The sequence below is a fragment of the Trachemys scripta genome, chromosome 11 (genome assembly GCF_013100865.1).
Source record: "Trachemys scripta elegans isolate TJP31775 chromosome 11, CAS_Tse_1.0, whole genome shotgun sequence".
Lineage (NCBI taxonomy): Eukaryota > Metazoa > Chordata > Testudines > Emydidae > Trachemys > Trachemys scripta.
Genome location: NC_048308.1, coordinates 36,059,348 through 36,074,956, shown reverse-complemented (window position 1 = coordinate 36,074,956; position 15,609 = coordinate 36,059,348). Strand labels below are relative to the sequence as shown.

At 40.6% G+C, this 15,609-nt stretch overlaps 1 protein-coding gene across 3 annotated transcripts in view; it reads left to right on the top strand.

Annotated features, from left to right (window-relative positions):
* LRP2 (LDL receptor related protein 2) overlaps window positions 1-15,609 on the top strand; it is a 187,660-nt gene that overhangs the window by 145,744 nt on the left and 26,307 nt on the right. For all 3 annotated transcript variants that reach the window (XM_034785710.1, XM_034785709.1, XM_034785708.1), the window contains 10 exons: window positions 440-685; window positions 2,479-2,607; window positions 4,164-4,283; window positions 4,919-5,035; window positions 5,332-5,448; window positions 6,981-7,118; window positions 8,025-8,147; window positions 9,357-9,485; window positions 12,818-12,949; window positions 14,657-14,788. In XM_034785710.1, the coding sequence (XP_034641601.1) occupies window positions 440-685; window positions 2,479-2,607; window positions 4,164-4,283; window positions 4,919-5,035; window positions 5,332-5,448; window positions 6,981-7,118; window positions 8,025-8,147; window positions 9,357-9,485; window positions 12,818-12,949; window positions 14,657-14,788 (1,383 nt within the window). The remainder of the gene's footprint in view (window positions 1-439; window positions 686-2,478; window positions 2,608-4,163; window positions 4,284-4,918; window positions 5,036-5,331; window positions 5,449-6,980; window positions 7,119-8,024; window positions 8,148-9,356; window positions 9,486-12,817; window positions 12,950-14,656; window positions 14,789-15,609) is intronic.

Here is a 15,609-nt window from a genome sequence, read left to right as displayed (position 1 = left end):
TGGTTTAGCAGGAGAGTATGCCGGGTGGAACTAGAGTGGTTCCTCTCTGGCCCACCACACTGTCAGAATTTGCATGGTGGCCCAAAGCCATATCGTCATTCAGGTGCCCTGAATCACTGTGCTCCTCTGCCCTAGCCCAGTGCGACAGCTGGGCTTGTACTTCACCCTGCACTGGGCAGCAACAACTCTGGATGTCTGTCTTCTCCCCAAAGGCTCTCTGTTGTATAGTGCACCCTTTGAGAGCAGCCTATGGGCCATAGCCACGCAGGATTAGAAATCAGTATCTCAACTGGACAAGTAAATTCTAAGCTCAGATTGAGTTACCAGCATTTCTTTAATACGCAATGATGACATAATACAGATTCAATTCCCATAACACTGAAGGGCTAGATCTTTCCTATAAGCTTCAACAGCCTAATAAAAATGTGTATTCTTTCAGCTGATCACCAGTGTGAGACACATCAGTGGCAGTGTGCCAACAAACGGTGTATCCCAGAAGCCTGGCAGTGTGATAAAGAAGATGACTGTGGGGATAACTCAGATGAGGATAGTTCTCACTGTGCCAGTAGGACCTGCTCTCCAGGCCAGTTTAAATGTGACAATGGCCGCTGCATCCCTCAGTCCTGGAAATGTGATGTGGATGATGATTGTGGTGATCACTCTGACGAGCCGTACCACGAATGCAGTAAGCACTAAATCAATGGCAGCTGTCTACATTATAGCATGATAGGCAGCGTGAATGGCATTGCTTAATTTTCAAGAGGTTTGCTTTTGAGGAGATATGAATCCTACAAACTGACTGCTAAACTGCAGTGGGTAACTGGCACTGCAACACAGCACTTTGTGACTTGGCAAGAGAGTCTCATGAGATACCAAGCAACAAATACTGCAGGGGGAAAAAGTCACTAAACATTTACAAGGTTTTTGAACCAATCATGGGTTTGTAAAGAACTCAGAACCCATGCAGCATGGTTTGTAAAGAACAGATCTAGCCAGGCACATTTGATTATGTCTCTTGCCAGACTGGTAAAATTAGCAGATGAAGGGAAAGTGACAGACATAACACACTTGGGTTTTCATGAATCTTTTAATACAGTTGCTCATAAATCTCTTACTTTCAAATTTAAATCTAATTGACTTGGATATGAACACAATGGTGTGGGTAAAAAAAAACATCTGACAGTTTATGAATAAAGGGTTATGATAAACCACAAAGTGTCAAGTTGCAGGGGAGCTATTGAGTTGAATGTTACAGAGATCTGTGCTAGGCCTGGTTTTCATTAATATTCATTTAATGATCTGGAAGAGTGAGTAAACAACATATTAATGAAATTTACAAATGCTACTAAATAGGGAGGAGTTGTGGGTATCTGGAATGACAGAGAAATAATAAAAAAGCACCTAGATAGAAAACAACAAATTTAAATGAAATTTAGCTTGGAGAAATGCAAGCTAATAGAACTGGAATAAAATAATCTGAACAGCAGCAGTCTGAAAGCTGGAAAGCAGTAATGTGACCTACGAGAAATAATAGTCAGCAAATTGACAGGGAGTTTGCATGCAATGAGACAGCTGAAAAGGCCAGTGCAGTTTTGAGTTGTATGCTTAAGTACATCAACACTTACAGCAGCATGTAGAGTACAGACACTGCGCACCCAGCTAGCACGGATATAAATAGTGGTTAGATGGTGAGGTATAGCCTTAGGCAAACAGAGTACAGACATACCAGAAACATAAGGTATATATCCTACATGTCTCTCTACATGCTCAAACGGTGTCTCTGTCTACACTGTTATTTTTAGCAGTGTAGTGTCCCAGTGCTGGAGCCCACCACATTGGAAAGTTCTGGCAGTGGGGAAAGGTTCTGGCAAGGGGGAGGCAATGGGGAGCTGCCAGAGCCCTTCCACACTGCCTCCCTGCTAGGGCCTTTCCTTGCCACAGTAAAGGGCTCCAGTAGCAGGAAAGCCAAGTTCCCTCCTGCTGTGTTTCCTGGGTTGGGACAGCTACTTATCATCCTTTACAGAGGGCTGAGCCTAATGGCTCAATCTAGCCCCAGAGGAGGACATGATAAAAGTAAAATATTTGAAGAATAGTCATCAAGGAAGGAGAGGAATTATTTAGGGTGGCAAGGATCAGGTATAACTCTGAAATGAGATGAAATTAAGAAAGGGGAAAGTTAGTCTGATTATCAAAGAAAACTTCCTGATGGTGGCTAATTGGAATAATTGCCCACGCAAAGTGGTGGATACCCAATGACGTAGCATAAAAATAGAGTGGACAAAATGCTGGTAACTGTATAATAGGACTCCATTGTGCACCAGCAGGGAGATGGGCTATATGACCTGACAGATTTTTTTTTTTCCAATTGTTGACTCCTTTTAATGGAAGTAGTGCACCGTAAAACAGAAATCAGATGTTTAAGTCATGAGCATACAGAAGTAATACAATGTTCTTTGACAACTCTCTCTTGTGTTTTAGTGGGTCCTGCCTATCGGTGTGATAACCACACAGAATTCAGCTGTAGAACCAATTACCGCTGTATTCCACTGTGGGCAGTGTGCAATGGGTATGATGACTGCAGAGACAACAGTGATGAACAAGGCTGTGGTAAGTGTAGGGAAAAGCTTTTTTCTGAAATGACGTTATGCTGCGAATATTCCTCCATGCGATAAAATCCTCATGGAAGTCTTCTCAGTGATAATTCGTATTCTTGTACTTCTTTCATTTTCTATCAGTCCATTTCATTGATATCCATTTGCATGGAGGAAAATTCTGTGGACAACAATTCACTATAGGTCATTGTGTAGCTCACATGCTGTAACCCAGGGGCCAGCAACCTTTCAGAAGTGGTGTGCTAAGTCTTCATTTATTCACTGTAATTTAAGGTTTCGCGTGCCAGTAATACATTTTAACGTTTTTAGAAGGTCTCTTTCTATGTCTATAATATATAACTAAACTATTGTTGTATGTAAAGTAAATAAGGTTTTTAAAATGTTTAAGAAGCTTCATTTAAAATTAAATTAAAATGCAGAGCCCCCTGGACCAGTGTGAGTGCCACTGAAAATCAGCTCGTGTGCCGCCTTCGACATGCGTGCCATAGGTTGCCTACCCCTGCTGTAACCCCTGAAAGCTAGATTATGTACTATTTTTATTGTACTATTTATTATTGAACGTTGATTCTCTGCTTATTACTGAATAAAACAGAGGAAAATATATTTTCTTGCTCCCAAATCTTACATATAGGAACACACATGAAAGTTGTGTTGTTGTAGCTGTGTTGGTCTCAGGATGTTAGTGAGACAAAGTGGGTGAGGAAATATCTTTTATTGGACCAACTTCTGTTTGGTGAGAGAGACAGACTTTTGAGCTTACACTGAACTCTTCTTCATATGAAAGCTGTCATTCAGTTTTCTTTTTGGATATTTTCAAAACTACTTCCAACTCTCAACTGGGGATACACTTTACCAAAATCACCAGTATTGAGGATTTATGATGCTGCAAGAGTTGTTTTGAGACCTTTTAAAATGCTACAAACTAAGTTTGCAGGCCATGAGTTCACAACATCTACATCAGAATAACCCAGGGAAAAACAGGATGTGGCAGTCTGGCCTACAGTGTGTCATATGGCTTTCAGCTCTGGCTGTTTGTCAGTAAAAGTGTCGCCACTCTATGAGTCATCAGATACATACCCATATACACAGAGCCTGACCATTTTTCTTCCACCAAATCATTTATTCTCCAGCTAATATTTGTTTCTATCGATGCTGGTTGTTTTATACTTTCCTTTTCTGAGGGACAGTAGAATTGTTGTTTCTGCACAAGTAGGATATAGGGTGGTTGTTTTAGGACTCCCTGACTCTGCAATCCTTGTGTTGGGAGTAGCATTCTCCCTTTCTAGAAAATGGATATGTCCAGAAAATTACTGTGAAAGCACGAAGTCTCTTCCTGAGCATTCCCCTCCCAATCCTATATCATTACTCGATGGGATGTTTCCTAACTGCTCTTCCCCTAAATTACTTGACCCAGTTTATGGTATGGAACTCTACCCTATCCAAAGCATCCTATCCTACTCTACGCATCTCTCTACCCTGTCCAAAGCATATTCAAGAGTATGCTAATGTATGCTGGTTTATTGTCTTGGTGACAAATTGTGTGCTTTGCAGAGGAGATGACTTGCAATCCTTTGGGAGATTTCCGCTGTGATAATCACCGGTGCATCCCGCTGCGCTGGAAGTGTGATGGAGATAATGACTGTGGAGATGGGTCTGATGAGAACAATTGCAGTGAGTTGTCACTCCACTCTCATATTTTAGTATTCCTTGCTTTTCACTTATAGCCTCCTATTTCTTTTGAAAATGGGGCATGTTGCTCTTAATTGCAAGAGTTCAGTTGTTCCACTGTGTAGTCTGTATTATTGCTGCTGAGCCATTTGGAATGCTGTGTTAAGAATAACCTCTGTATTGTACAGAAATAAATGGTAGTAAATCCAGTTATCAAGAAGAATGTTATAATGTATGTGAAAGTATTAGTCCTGATTTCCGCTAGAATTTAAGGGATCAATCCTGAGTGAGTGAGTGAGTGAGTAAAAACATTTCCCTCAGTAAAGAGTGCAGGATCAAGCCCAAACTGAATTTATTATTTTCTGATTAGGAGATGTAATTTCCTCAAGATAAAAATCACTCTGGGTAATGTTGTAACAAAACAAAGCTTGAGATGAGTTAACCCACGGCACTCTAGAGAGACATGAAATGTTTAATATCACATAATCTGTATGCAGAAATATCAACTTGCCATTTTAATGATTGTCTCACATCTCATCCTGCAATCATTTTGCCTATTTTAATGAGACAGGCTTGGATGTTTAGAGTTACAGTTGAGTGACTTCACATGTTCTTTGCACTTGTCTTTTAAATTGAAGGCCCTCGCGAATGCACGGAAAGTGAATACCGTTGTGATAATTTGCGCTGCATTCCTTCTCGGTGGGTTTGTGACCATGACGATGACTGTGAAGACAATTCAGATGAACGTGACTGTGGTGCGTATTGACTTTTGGGTGTCATTTCATCATATTGGAAACTAAGGTTTGTGCAAGTTTGAAATCATTCTGCAAAACCATATTTTACATCAAGGAGCATTAGTGAAGCAACCTTTACTGCACTACATTATTACCTTTATTTGGAACAGGATATGCCACAAATACTATGGTACAGTTAGATAGTGTGGATGGTGAATGCCCAGTTTTTAATGGTATCTTCTATACATGAAAAAGATCCACTTTGATCTTGTTTTTCACGTGAAGACATTTCACTAATCATTTTGGAATCTTTTTAGAGCTGAGGACATGTCATCCTGGATATTTCCAATGTAGCAGTGGGCATTGTGTTGCAGAACGCTTCAGATGTGATGGAAGTGCAGACTGTCTTGATTTCTCTGATGAAGCAACTTGTCGTGAGTTTAAAGCATGTGGTGGGAATTTATGGGGGAAGAACAGCACATAAGACACACTTTAATTTTACAGAAACTTACTCTTTATTATCTGTTTAATACAATAGACAAAATCCTGAGTGGTATTGAACATCTGCCACTCAAATGACTTCGGTAATAATTCAGGAAAAAATGCAATACAGTGAACTATTTTTTAATATACTAATGGATTCTCAGGTATTCTACTGGCAAATTATAAATAGATTAAAAGAATAAACCTGCTGGAGAGAGTGATGCCCAAGAAGCCCTGCACAGTGGTCTAGCACAGTGTGTGGATTTTGTTCTGTCCCAGCTACACTGCAAGACAGAACGGCTTTTTAAACATATCAAGGCCTACTATACTGTAACAAGCTAATGTGGCTGATTTTATAATGTGCGCGGGGCCTTAGATGGTCTCATTCCTCTTCCCTTCCCCCCCACTATCAATGAAACAAGGGAAACAAAGTGTTTTCCTGTTTGTCATCTCCAGTCTGGATTGTGGCCCTGATCTCTACACTGGGCTACATTTTAAGACCATTTGGGGGTTGCAGCTCATGCAGACTGTGACTGCTTCCTCATTAAGCAGTGTTTTTTAGGGGACATTTCACACCTGTGCATTGATAGAGCTATACTGGCTGCTAGATGATTCCCAGGTGAAGTTTAAGGTGCTGGTTTTCATCTATAGAGCCCAAATGGTTTGGGGCCTTGGTATCTGGGATAATGCCATTCTTCTCATGTTGCTGTCATAGCAGTTGTGATCATCCTTCCAGGCAGTTGAACTAGAAACCCTGGATTAAGTGGGAAGGGGAAGAGTCAGGACGTTTTCAGTGATGGGTCCTATATTCTGGAGTTTATTTCCCAGCATGTTTGGTCCAACAGAGGCTGGATTAGACATCTTTTGTGGCATGCTGTAAATCACATATTTTCCCTGTTTTTAGTTCAGAAAAAGGAAAAGAAAATTGCTTAGAAAGCAACTGATGGGCTGTAGAAGTTGATGAAAAGGAAATGATTTGGAGGGTGGTTGTGTGTGTGAGGTGAAGGAGGGGGAGTTCCATGTATGGTCTCTTGATCTTGTGAGTTGTGTTATTTTCAAATTTATATAGGATCAGCATAATTGGATGGACACTTTATAAATGTGAATAAATTAATAATTATCTGGTTAATTCCCTGACCATTCACTGGGGGTGCTGGTATGAAATTTGTGTAGATTATATTAATGGATTGCCTGTGATAAATGCAAACAGTGCCAGTAACACTCACACCACCATATTGTGGTTCTGAGGTCTCTGGCAGTAACTTTAGTGTACTATTTAGCTTTGTAAAATCTTAATCTAAATTAATCAACATAGTTAGCCAGTGGCCCTCAGTCCTTGCAGTCTGCTATTCCTGCAAACCTTTTATCTCTCTTCTCCTGTAGAGAAGAGGGTGCAGAAGAAATAATGACCTAGGAAATGCCTGAATATTATTTCAGACCAAGTTAACTTGTTTATACTAAAAATTAAATTTCTTTTCACCAGCAACACGCTATCCTAATGGTACATACTGTCCGCCTATGTTGTTTGAGTGTAAAAACCATGTCTGTATCCAGCCATATTGGAAATGTGATGGTGACAATGACTGTGGAGATGACTCTGATGAAGAACTTCACCTTTGTTGTAAGTGAGAAAAATTAAATAAAAATGAACAATGTTGACTCCATTAGTAAAATTATATAATTATAATCATTAGTGATACAGAAAGTAAGAGCTAAATCATAAATATGTTCTTTTGACTGGAGATTCTCATAGGTTTTGGTAAAGAGAGCCACCGAGAAAGTGTTGTTTCACATGAAGCATCTTTAAATTCACTTCATACTCTCTCTTGCGATTTTGTAGCTCGTTCATTGCTTTGCAGGCATCTAAATATGCATCTGTAAAAGACGGGAGAAGTGAAATGCTGAGAGACAATCCCTGTAGCAATTAGAAATGTGAATAACAGTCAGCATTTTCAAAATTGGGTGCCTAAAATTAGGATCCTTAACTGAAATTTAGTGATTTTAAATGGTGCTGAACATCCTCAACTCCTATTAGAGTCAGGGCATGTCCTCAAATATGGATTATGGGTTCTAACTTTAGGCACTCAAGTTTGGAAATTTTGACCAATACCTATGAAAATCATACGTTACACACAATTGAGGCAGCCATGACAACTGCATTTATAAATTGGGTGGGCTTTTCATTAAATGATTTCTGCTGTTGTCTAGAAAGCTATAGAGCACAAACTAGCACAGTAACTACGGCATTATATTCTCTGCAGTAGTGGTGAATGTTTGCTGTCTGGGATACACACTACCTTTTCCAAAAAGTTGCTTATCACTATGTCATAAACACAGATTTTAGGTTATCTTTAAACAAACCTAATTCAATGCCCTGAGTGAAGAATATGTTTACTTTTGGCCTGGAAGACTAGTGCTTTTTAAAATAGAGGCACGTGGTAGCCGAAAAAAGTGACGTATTGATTTGATGGATTGTATGCAATAAGTGTTTGCATCATACTTGCTTATTTGATCTATTTCATTTCAGTGGATATTCCCTGTGAACCACCATTCCGTTTCCGTTGTGAAAATAATCGCTGTATCTACAGTCACGAGCTGTGCAACCAGGGGGATGACTGTGGAGATGGAAGCGATGAGAAAGAGGAGCACTGTACGTTTACACATGCACAGCCAATTTTATTCAGTAATCAGTAGATACATTTTCTAGTAATCCTAGACTCAGACTTCCATCAATGTACAGTATTTGTAATGTTTAATAATAATAAAAACACCCACATTGAATGACAAAAAGAAACAAATATTTTAAAACTAATGTTCAGCGGGAAATGATTTGAACTGTGGTTATTATAACACAGAATATTTGCAGCATATGGATGCAAGTATAGGTTTAATGTGTAACAGCCCCGCCCCCAGCAACAGTGTGCCCACCATGTGCCATAAGCATGCTGATAAATCAGTATAGTCTGAAAAAAATTATCAAATTATATTTTTATGGTATAGTCTATTTAAAATAATGAAGAAGAAAGAATTGGCAATTCAATAATGGTCAGGGTGGCAAATGTTCTTGAACACGGTTGTCTCTGAATTCTTACCATTGTTATGCATGTCTCAACAATATTGGGTCCTGAATAATACTTATGGGGATATTAAGTGTTTAGGCCCTGATGCTGCAACGAGTTCTGCATGGGTAGAGCCCTGCACTCACATGGAGCCACACTGATTCACTGGGGCTCTGGACGAAGAATCAGTTATAGCATTCGGGAATCAGCACCTGTAATAATAGATACATTCGATTATATATCTTTATGATACAGTGCAAAGTTCTGCACCCAGATGTATTCACAGTACCCATGGACTCAATGGGACTTGCATGTGCACATTTCATAGCAGAATTTGCCTCCAAGCTTAAGAATATTTATTATTTACTGACTTTTTAAATTACCCAATGTCATGTAATTGTAATAGCATGTTGTATATGCTAGAATGGTCTCAACTAAACTAAAATATTAAAGATTGGAGTTAAAGTATAAACTATAGAGATAAAAGATATTAAATAGCTCTGCCAAAGTAAGAAGTTGAATCCACTGTTGAGTAGAAAATGTGTAACAAAAAGTGTTTATGAAATAGCCCTTGTATCACTATAGAAGGAGGAAGTCTGGTTTTTGAGTTGAGGCACAGGACTGGAAATCGGCAGACCTGGGTTCTATTCCTAACTATGCCACAGACTTCCTGACTCACGTGATCAAGTTATTAAACCTCTCTGTGCCTCACTTCCCTCCTCTGTGAAAGGAACAATGCCTCAATTGCGGATGTTGGGAGGCTACGTAGGTGACAGTAGTGTGTGTCTTTTGAATTGTAGGTAGAGAACCTACCCCAAGACCTTGTATGGCTGAAGAATTCAAATGTGGTAATGGAAACTGCATTCCTCTACATTACGTATGTGACAATTATGATGATTGTGGAGACCATTTTGATGAAATAGGCTGCAGTAAGTAACAATGTCATCGTTACACGGTGTAGTAGTAATCAGTAGAATTGAAATAAAAACAGTTTTTGAAACAGAAATAATAAACATATAGTATTGACTAGAGCTAAAATATAATTGCTTGGAACTGCTCTCTGCTCCTGTTATCTTATCATACTCTGCATATCTTTCCAAAACATTGTCATTTGCAAACTAAGAAGCTCAGTGTCCTGAACTGTGCAAGTTTAGGCTAAGAGTCTTGTGCTTCACAAGAAGCAATTTGGTCTTGTTCTAAAATGGGATATGCCGTGGAAATTAGAGCAGACCCTGAACTGCCATAAATTGTCATAGCTCCTCGGAAGCAATAGAGCTAGGATGATTTACACCAGCTCGGTGCCTGTCTCTGGAGAAAGTGAACAACTCATCTCACACCAGCATCCTATTGGCCAGTGCTCAGATTGAAGTCACCTCCAGTCATCAGTGTTGTTAACAGTTTTTCACAAGATGACAGAGACCCAATCAGGAGAGTCACTGCAATGAGTAAACTTTGAGTGATAGGGAGTGCAGAGAGATCCTAGAGGAGTCCACCCGAATAAAGCATTTTGACTGCAATAGACAGACATCTTAGATTCCTAATTTGTGCACTTGTGATTTCAGTTTGTCAGGTGTTTATGGCTTCAGGTGAAAATGTGCCAAATGATGCACTGGGGATTAAAACCTAGTATGGTCGCATATCACAAATAACTCTCAAACTGCTAGCATGGTTTTTTCTGAGGTGGCTTGCATTTCTATTTCACATCCATCCTAGTGGGCTTGGAGTAGTGGAAAATAATTATGTGACCTGATGAAAATGTAAAAGTATAAAAAGGATGTGAAATGGTGCAAATCAGACATTTTGCTGGCATTCAGCCCTGTACTGTTCATGGGCAGACATGAACTTAAACCAAACTGATGGTGTTTGGATCCTTTCCAGCTTCAAACATCAGCATTAAGCAGAGAGAGAATAAATAACACTAAGTAGTGCTATAAACCTAATCAGGATGACAAATATCTTTTGTTTTGTGATAGGAATAAAAGGTATCTAACTTTAATTGCAGGTATAAATTTTAAATATGAATGCAAAGACAGTGTGTGTGTGTGTATGTATATATATATATAATATGTATGTATATAAAGATATGTGTGTATAATTATTGTAATTAGCATTGATATATAGTTGTAGGACATAAACAGCTAACTGAGTTAGTGAAATAATATTTTGGGCATAAATCTGAATCCTTCCTCATCTTGTGTCAATACTAATTTGCTATTTAATTGTTTCTACTTACATGTTATAGATCTACTTGCTGTCTTTTCTAAGTGTCAGAGTAATTTCTGTAAATGTGTTGTACTTCACCAGTTTAGCTATATAGGTTTTAATTGCAGTGGCAAAAGTACCAGTTTTAGCAGCTGTTGTACTATATCACGTGTGACATTTCTCGGGGGTACCCAGGGTTGTAAGGTGCCTTGCTACCATCTGCTCTTAGTGTGAAGAAACCTTCTCTGTGCCTGCCATGGGTCAGTTCCCTGACTCCACCAGCCACAGGCAACACAAACACTCCCCTCTCAGCCTAGCAGGCTCTGCTGTCCCACTGTAGGTTAGTCATAGGCACAATCCTCCCCCCGCCCTTCCCCAAGTGTCTCACTGTAGCATCCAACCCTGTTCTGGCCACCCACAGTAGTCTCAGATTTGCTGGTCCCAAAGAAGCAGTGCACCCCAGCTTACCAGTATCACCTTAGATCACTGCTTCATTTACACACAGCACATTAGATATGTTTATAGTGAAAACAAGTGTAAGTTTCTTTAACAAAGACTAGAGATAAGAGAAGTACAATGTAAAAGTACTGGAAACAAATAGTTACATCTAAATTAAAATCATAACGTGTTATAGAGCCTAGACTTAAATAACAAGGTACTCTCCTATCTAATGAAGTTTAGCTCACCCAAAGTCTTTGCGGTGTTTTCCAGTCAGATTGACTGTGACCTCCTTTTATAAAACAGAACATGCTGACAGTTTATTTTCATGGTGAAGGATCCAGGTGCACTTCAGGACTCCCAGTTATACCCCCAAAATCCATTGTCTTCATTCGTAAACAGGATACCTCTCTGCTGTTTTTATATTTTCCTGCAGCTTTCCTCTCTTGTGATTTCATAATCTTTTGATTAACATCAGGCTCAGTAATACACACAGGTCTTCATTGTGATACGTACAATGCACAATACACTCATGACCAGACAGAGATACGTGTCTTCTAGCCCCTACCTGAAAGGAATTTGTCAAGGCATGTCATCTCCTGGTGACCAGCCTTTAAATTCAAGGCTTTAGGAACATAATTTCCAGTGTAATTATATAGCTTTTAATTATGATATGAGCATACATTTTGCAGTGATAATGACGAACAGCAGACTGCTGGCTTTCAATAGAGCCCTCATAGCCACTCTTTGGTGAATTATTATGCAGATACCTGACCCAGGGGATCCCTGTAAAAGTCCATGCATCCTCTTTGTGTCCTCTGCCACATGGCACCAGTGATCCCTTCTCCCCATGTAGGCCTGATCCAAAGGCCACTATAGTAAATTTAACTAAATGGAGATATCCCATCTCCTAGAACTGGAAGGGACCTTGAAAGGTCATTGAGTCCAGCCCCCTGCCTTCACTAGCAGGACCAAGTACTGATTTTGCCCCAGATCCCTAAGTGGCCCGCTCAAGGATTGAATTTACAACCCTAGGTTTAGCAGGCCAATGCTCAAACCACTGAGCTGTCCCTCCCTCAAATGGAGTTCACTGACTTCAATAAAGGTTGGATCAGGCCTTACTGGATCAGTGCCTACCCTAATTCCAAGGTACAGCTGACATAGGTCTATATCACATGTAAAAAGATTTTAGCAAGTTTTCTGTTTTGGTTTTGAGATGGGAGGGAGGTGATGGTTGTAGTGGGGCTGTCAACCTATCCAAATCCCTGGAATAGTTGCAGCTGCTTTGAACTGGTGTCTGATATTTTATGTCATTCCCTTTAGTGCTGGGTGAGGCTGGGTGGGTAATGAGGTCATTCAGTATGGCAATGTCATGGACTCACAGACAAAGAAATGATCCTGCCTGAGTTTCCTGACCTCCCTGTCATTAGTAAGTAGTACCGTGGTCAGGGAAATCCCTGAAAGACCTTCATGTCTGCTGAAAGTTTTTTCCGAGGAGGAAAGAAGGAGGAAGGCCAACTTAATATTTAAAAATTGTTTGCAAATAAGAGAAAATAATGGAAATTGTAGCTCTCAATATAATTTATGCTTTTCCAATTATAATGACTTACATTCTTTTCAGACCCAGGAACAGGACGAACTTGTGCTGAAAATATCTGCGAACATAACTGTACCAACTTAAGTGAAGGAGGCTTTATCTGTTCCTGTAGGCCAGGGTACAATGCCAGTGAGCTGAACCGGAACTCCTGCGATGGTATTTTCAATATTCTATTAATCGTCTCCATGAAAGATGTTCAGTTTAGTTTTGGTACAATTTAGATGTAACTATTCATTATTGCATGTAAAGAGGATTTTTGCACTTCGCTGGACCTTTTCTGACTCAGATTTGGTGTCTGAAATATATTTTCTCTCTCTCTGAGTTTAGGCCCCAGTACAGCAAAGAACTTAAACCTATGCTTAATTTTAAGCATGTGAGTAGCTCCCTTGACTTTAATGGGACATGGGAGTACTCAGATGTTTAAAGGTAAGCACATTCTTATTTGCTGAATTAGAGCTTTATGGCTTGATCCAGCTTCATTGAAATAAAGGGGAGTCTTTCCATTGATTTAAGGCTAGATCATATCTGAGTTACCACTGTCAGAATTTACAATAGAATCAAAGCTTCTGCTCTGAGAAATTCACTAACTTGCTTACAGTGCAGTTCTACACTGTTGCCTAACAGCTCTGTTCCCTGTGTAGTTTAGTGTAATATATGCTTGCTTTAGAGATGAAAATAAATTTGTATTGCTTCTTACTCTAGCTAGTGACATAGAACCAGGCACATCTAAAAGAGAGACAGAGAGCTGGAGTCTAGTCTGTCAGCTCAGTCTAGAGAATTGTTTACTAAATTCTAAGAAGTGGGGTTTGCACAGATGTACACTGAAGTGCTGCTGAAGGCAGCATTTGGCCCACAGAACCGTTAATGCTGGTGACGATGTGCTCCATGGAAAGAACCTAGCTGGACTCTCAGATTCCAGAGTGACAGATAGAACAAACATTAGTGACCAAGCACACTGGATCTGGAAATGACTGAGACAAAATAAACATGGGAACCTGTGATGTCATTTTAGAATCCCTTTACAGGGCAGAACACATCATATCCTGGGTATCTTGGCATGTGCAAGGCCAGATTAGAGCAATCTAAGGCCCTAGGCACACCCTGCCATGGGGCCCCTTGTGGCTTCATCCCCATATGGCCTTTCCCCTGCTCTGAAGTCCTTCCCTACCCGTTGGAGTAGGAATGGTGGTGTCCTTTCCCAGAGAGGCAGAGACAGAGGCATGGGGCCCCTTTCTCTCCACCCACCAGAGCAGCAGCAAAGGCCCTTCCCCTGAGGAGGAGCAGAGGTCCCCCTGTATTTATGCCAGGATTCGGGTGTATCTGTTTGAGTAGGTGGGCTGGGGCCACTCCACAGTTTTCTAGCTGCCACACACAGCTTCCTCTTTTGGGATGGAGTTGACAGTGAGTCCTGGTTGTTCACACTCTTCCGACCATGCTGCCGGGGAATGTTGCCCGGTGCGGTACAGCAGCCTGCCGCGCCCCTCACCCCCTCCGTCCAGGTAATGTGCTGGGATGGGGCAGCAGCACTCTCCCAAGTCCCAGGCAGCCTCCGGCCACCCTGCCTGAGGGGACACTGCCCGGCGCGGTGCAGCGCAGTGGGACAGAGCCCCCCTCTGCCAGGTAATGTGGGATGGGGAAGGGGTGGGATGGGGATAGCATGGGGGCCCCAGGCTGGGGGTGGGGTGGGGAGGAGTCATGAGGGGTGCCATGTCGTGAGGCCATGTGCCCCTCTTTGGTTGGTGCCCCCTTTGTGTTCCTCCCCACTAGTTGCCCCAAATCAGAATGTCAAAATTATAAATGTGACTAAGTTCAGCTAAGGAAACAATTAAACCTGAGATATTTTCTCTCTCCATTTGTGTTTAGATATCAATGAGTGTGAGATCTTTGGAACCTGCCCCCAGGACTGTAAGAATTCCAAAGGAAGTTATGAATGTTTCTGTGCTGATGGCTTTAGGTCTGTGGGTGATCAACAGGGAAAACAGTGTGCTGCCAATGGTATGTTTAACTGACAGCCTGACTGATTGCCACCTGTAAAAAGCATGCTATAACTTTAATGAATGTAGGCTTCCCCGTTATAACTGGGGGAAAAACAAAAATCTTCTTGTGCACCATTAGATTCTGTCTGGTTTACATACATCCTTGTAACCTTGTACATCTTTGTGCAGGAATGTAAATACTCCCTCTCTGCTTCCATTTGTAAGAATTAAAATAATACCCGCTTCTTGCAGGTATCTGACTTGATAAATACTCTAAAATATTTAGAGGGTGCCTGCCCTCCTCTCCCCTTCCTCCAGATTTCCTGAAAACAAAAGATTGTCTATGTTGTGGTTATCAGCAAAAGGCAGCTGCCCGTTAGCTCCCACCCCCGAAGGCTTTAGTTTTTGTAATCTAAGTAATGTATTAGAAGAAGACAGTTGTATTAAAGTGGTGCAAATCAAAGACAGTTTGCTGACAGATCACTGTTTATTGTTCATGGACTGATGAACACAAACAGGAGGATTTATAACAGCTCATTTATAACTCCAATCATTAGTTCTGTCTCTTAGGTTAATGTCAGTGTGACAGTCATTGAGTAGGTAGATTCTGATTTGGTTCAGAAAACGAAAAACAAAGAGCTGGAGAAAACAGAAAGGAGGGCTGTCAATGAAACAGTAATAATATATGGTGATTGAAGCGGGGTTATGCTGTATATAAAAAGCTCAGAGCTTTTAAAGGCTAAGTGATAAATGACGAAGTTGTGGTGTATTGAGTTAAATAATGTAGCCTTACAAAGAGAAAGCAAGAGACCGAGCCTGTTTGCAGTAAGAATTTTTAAA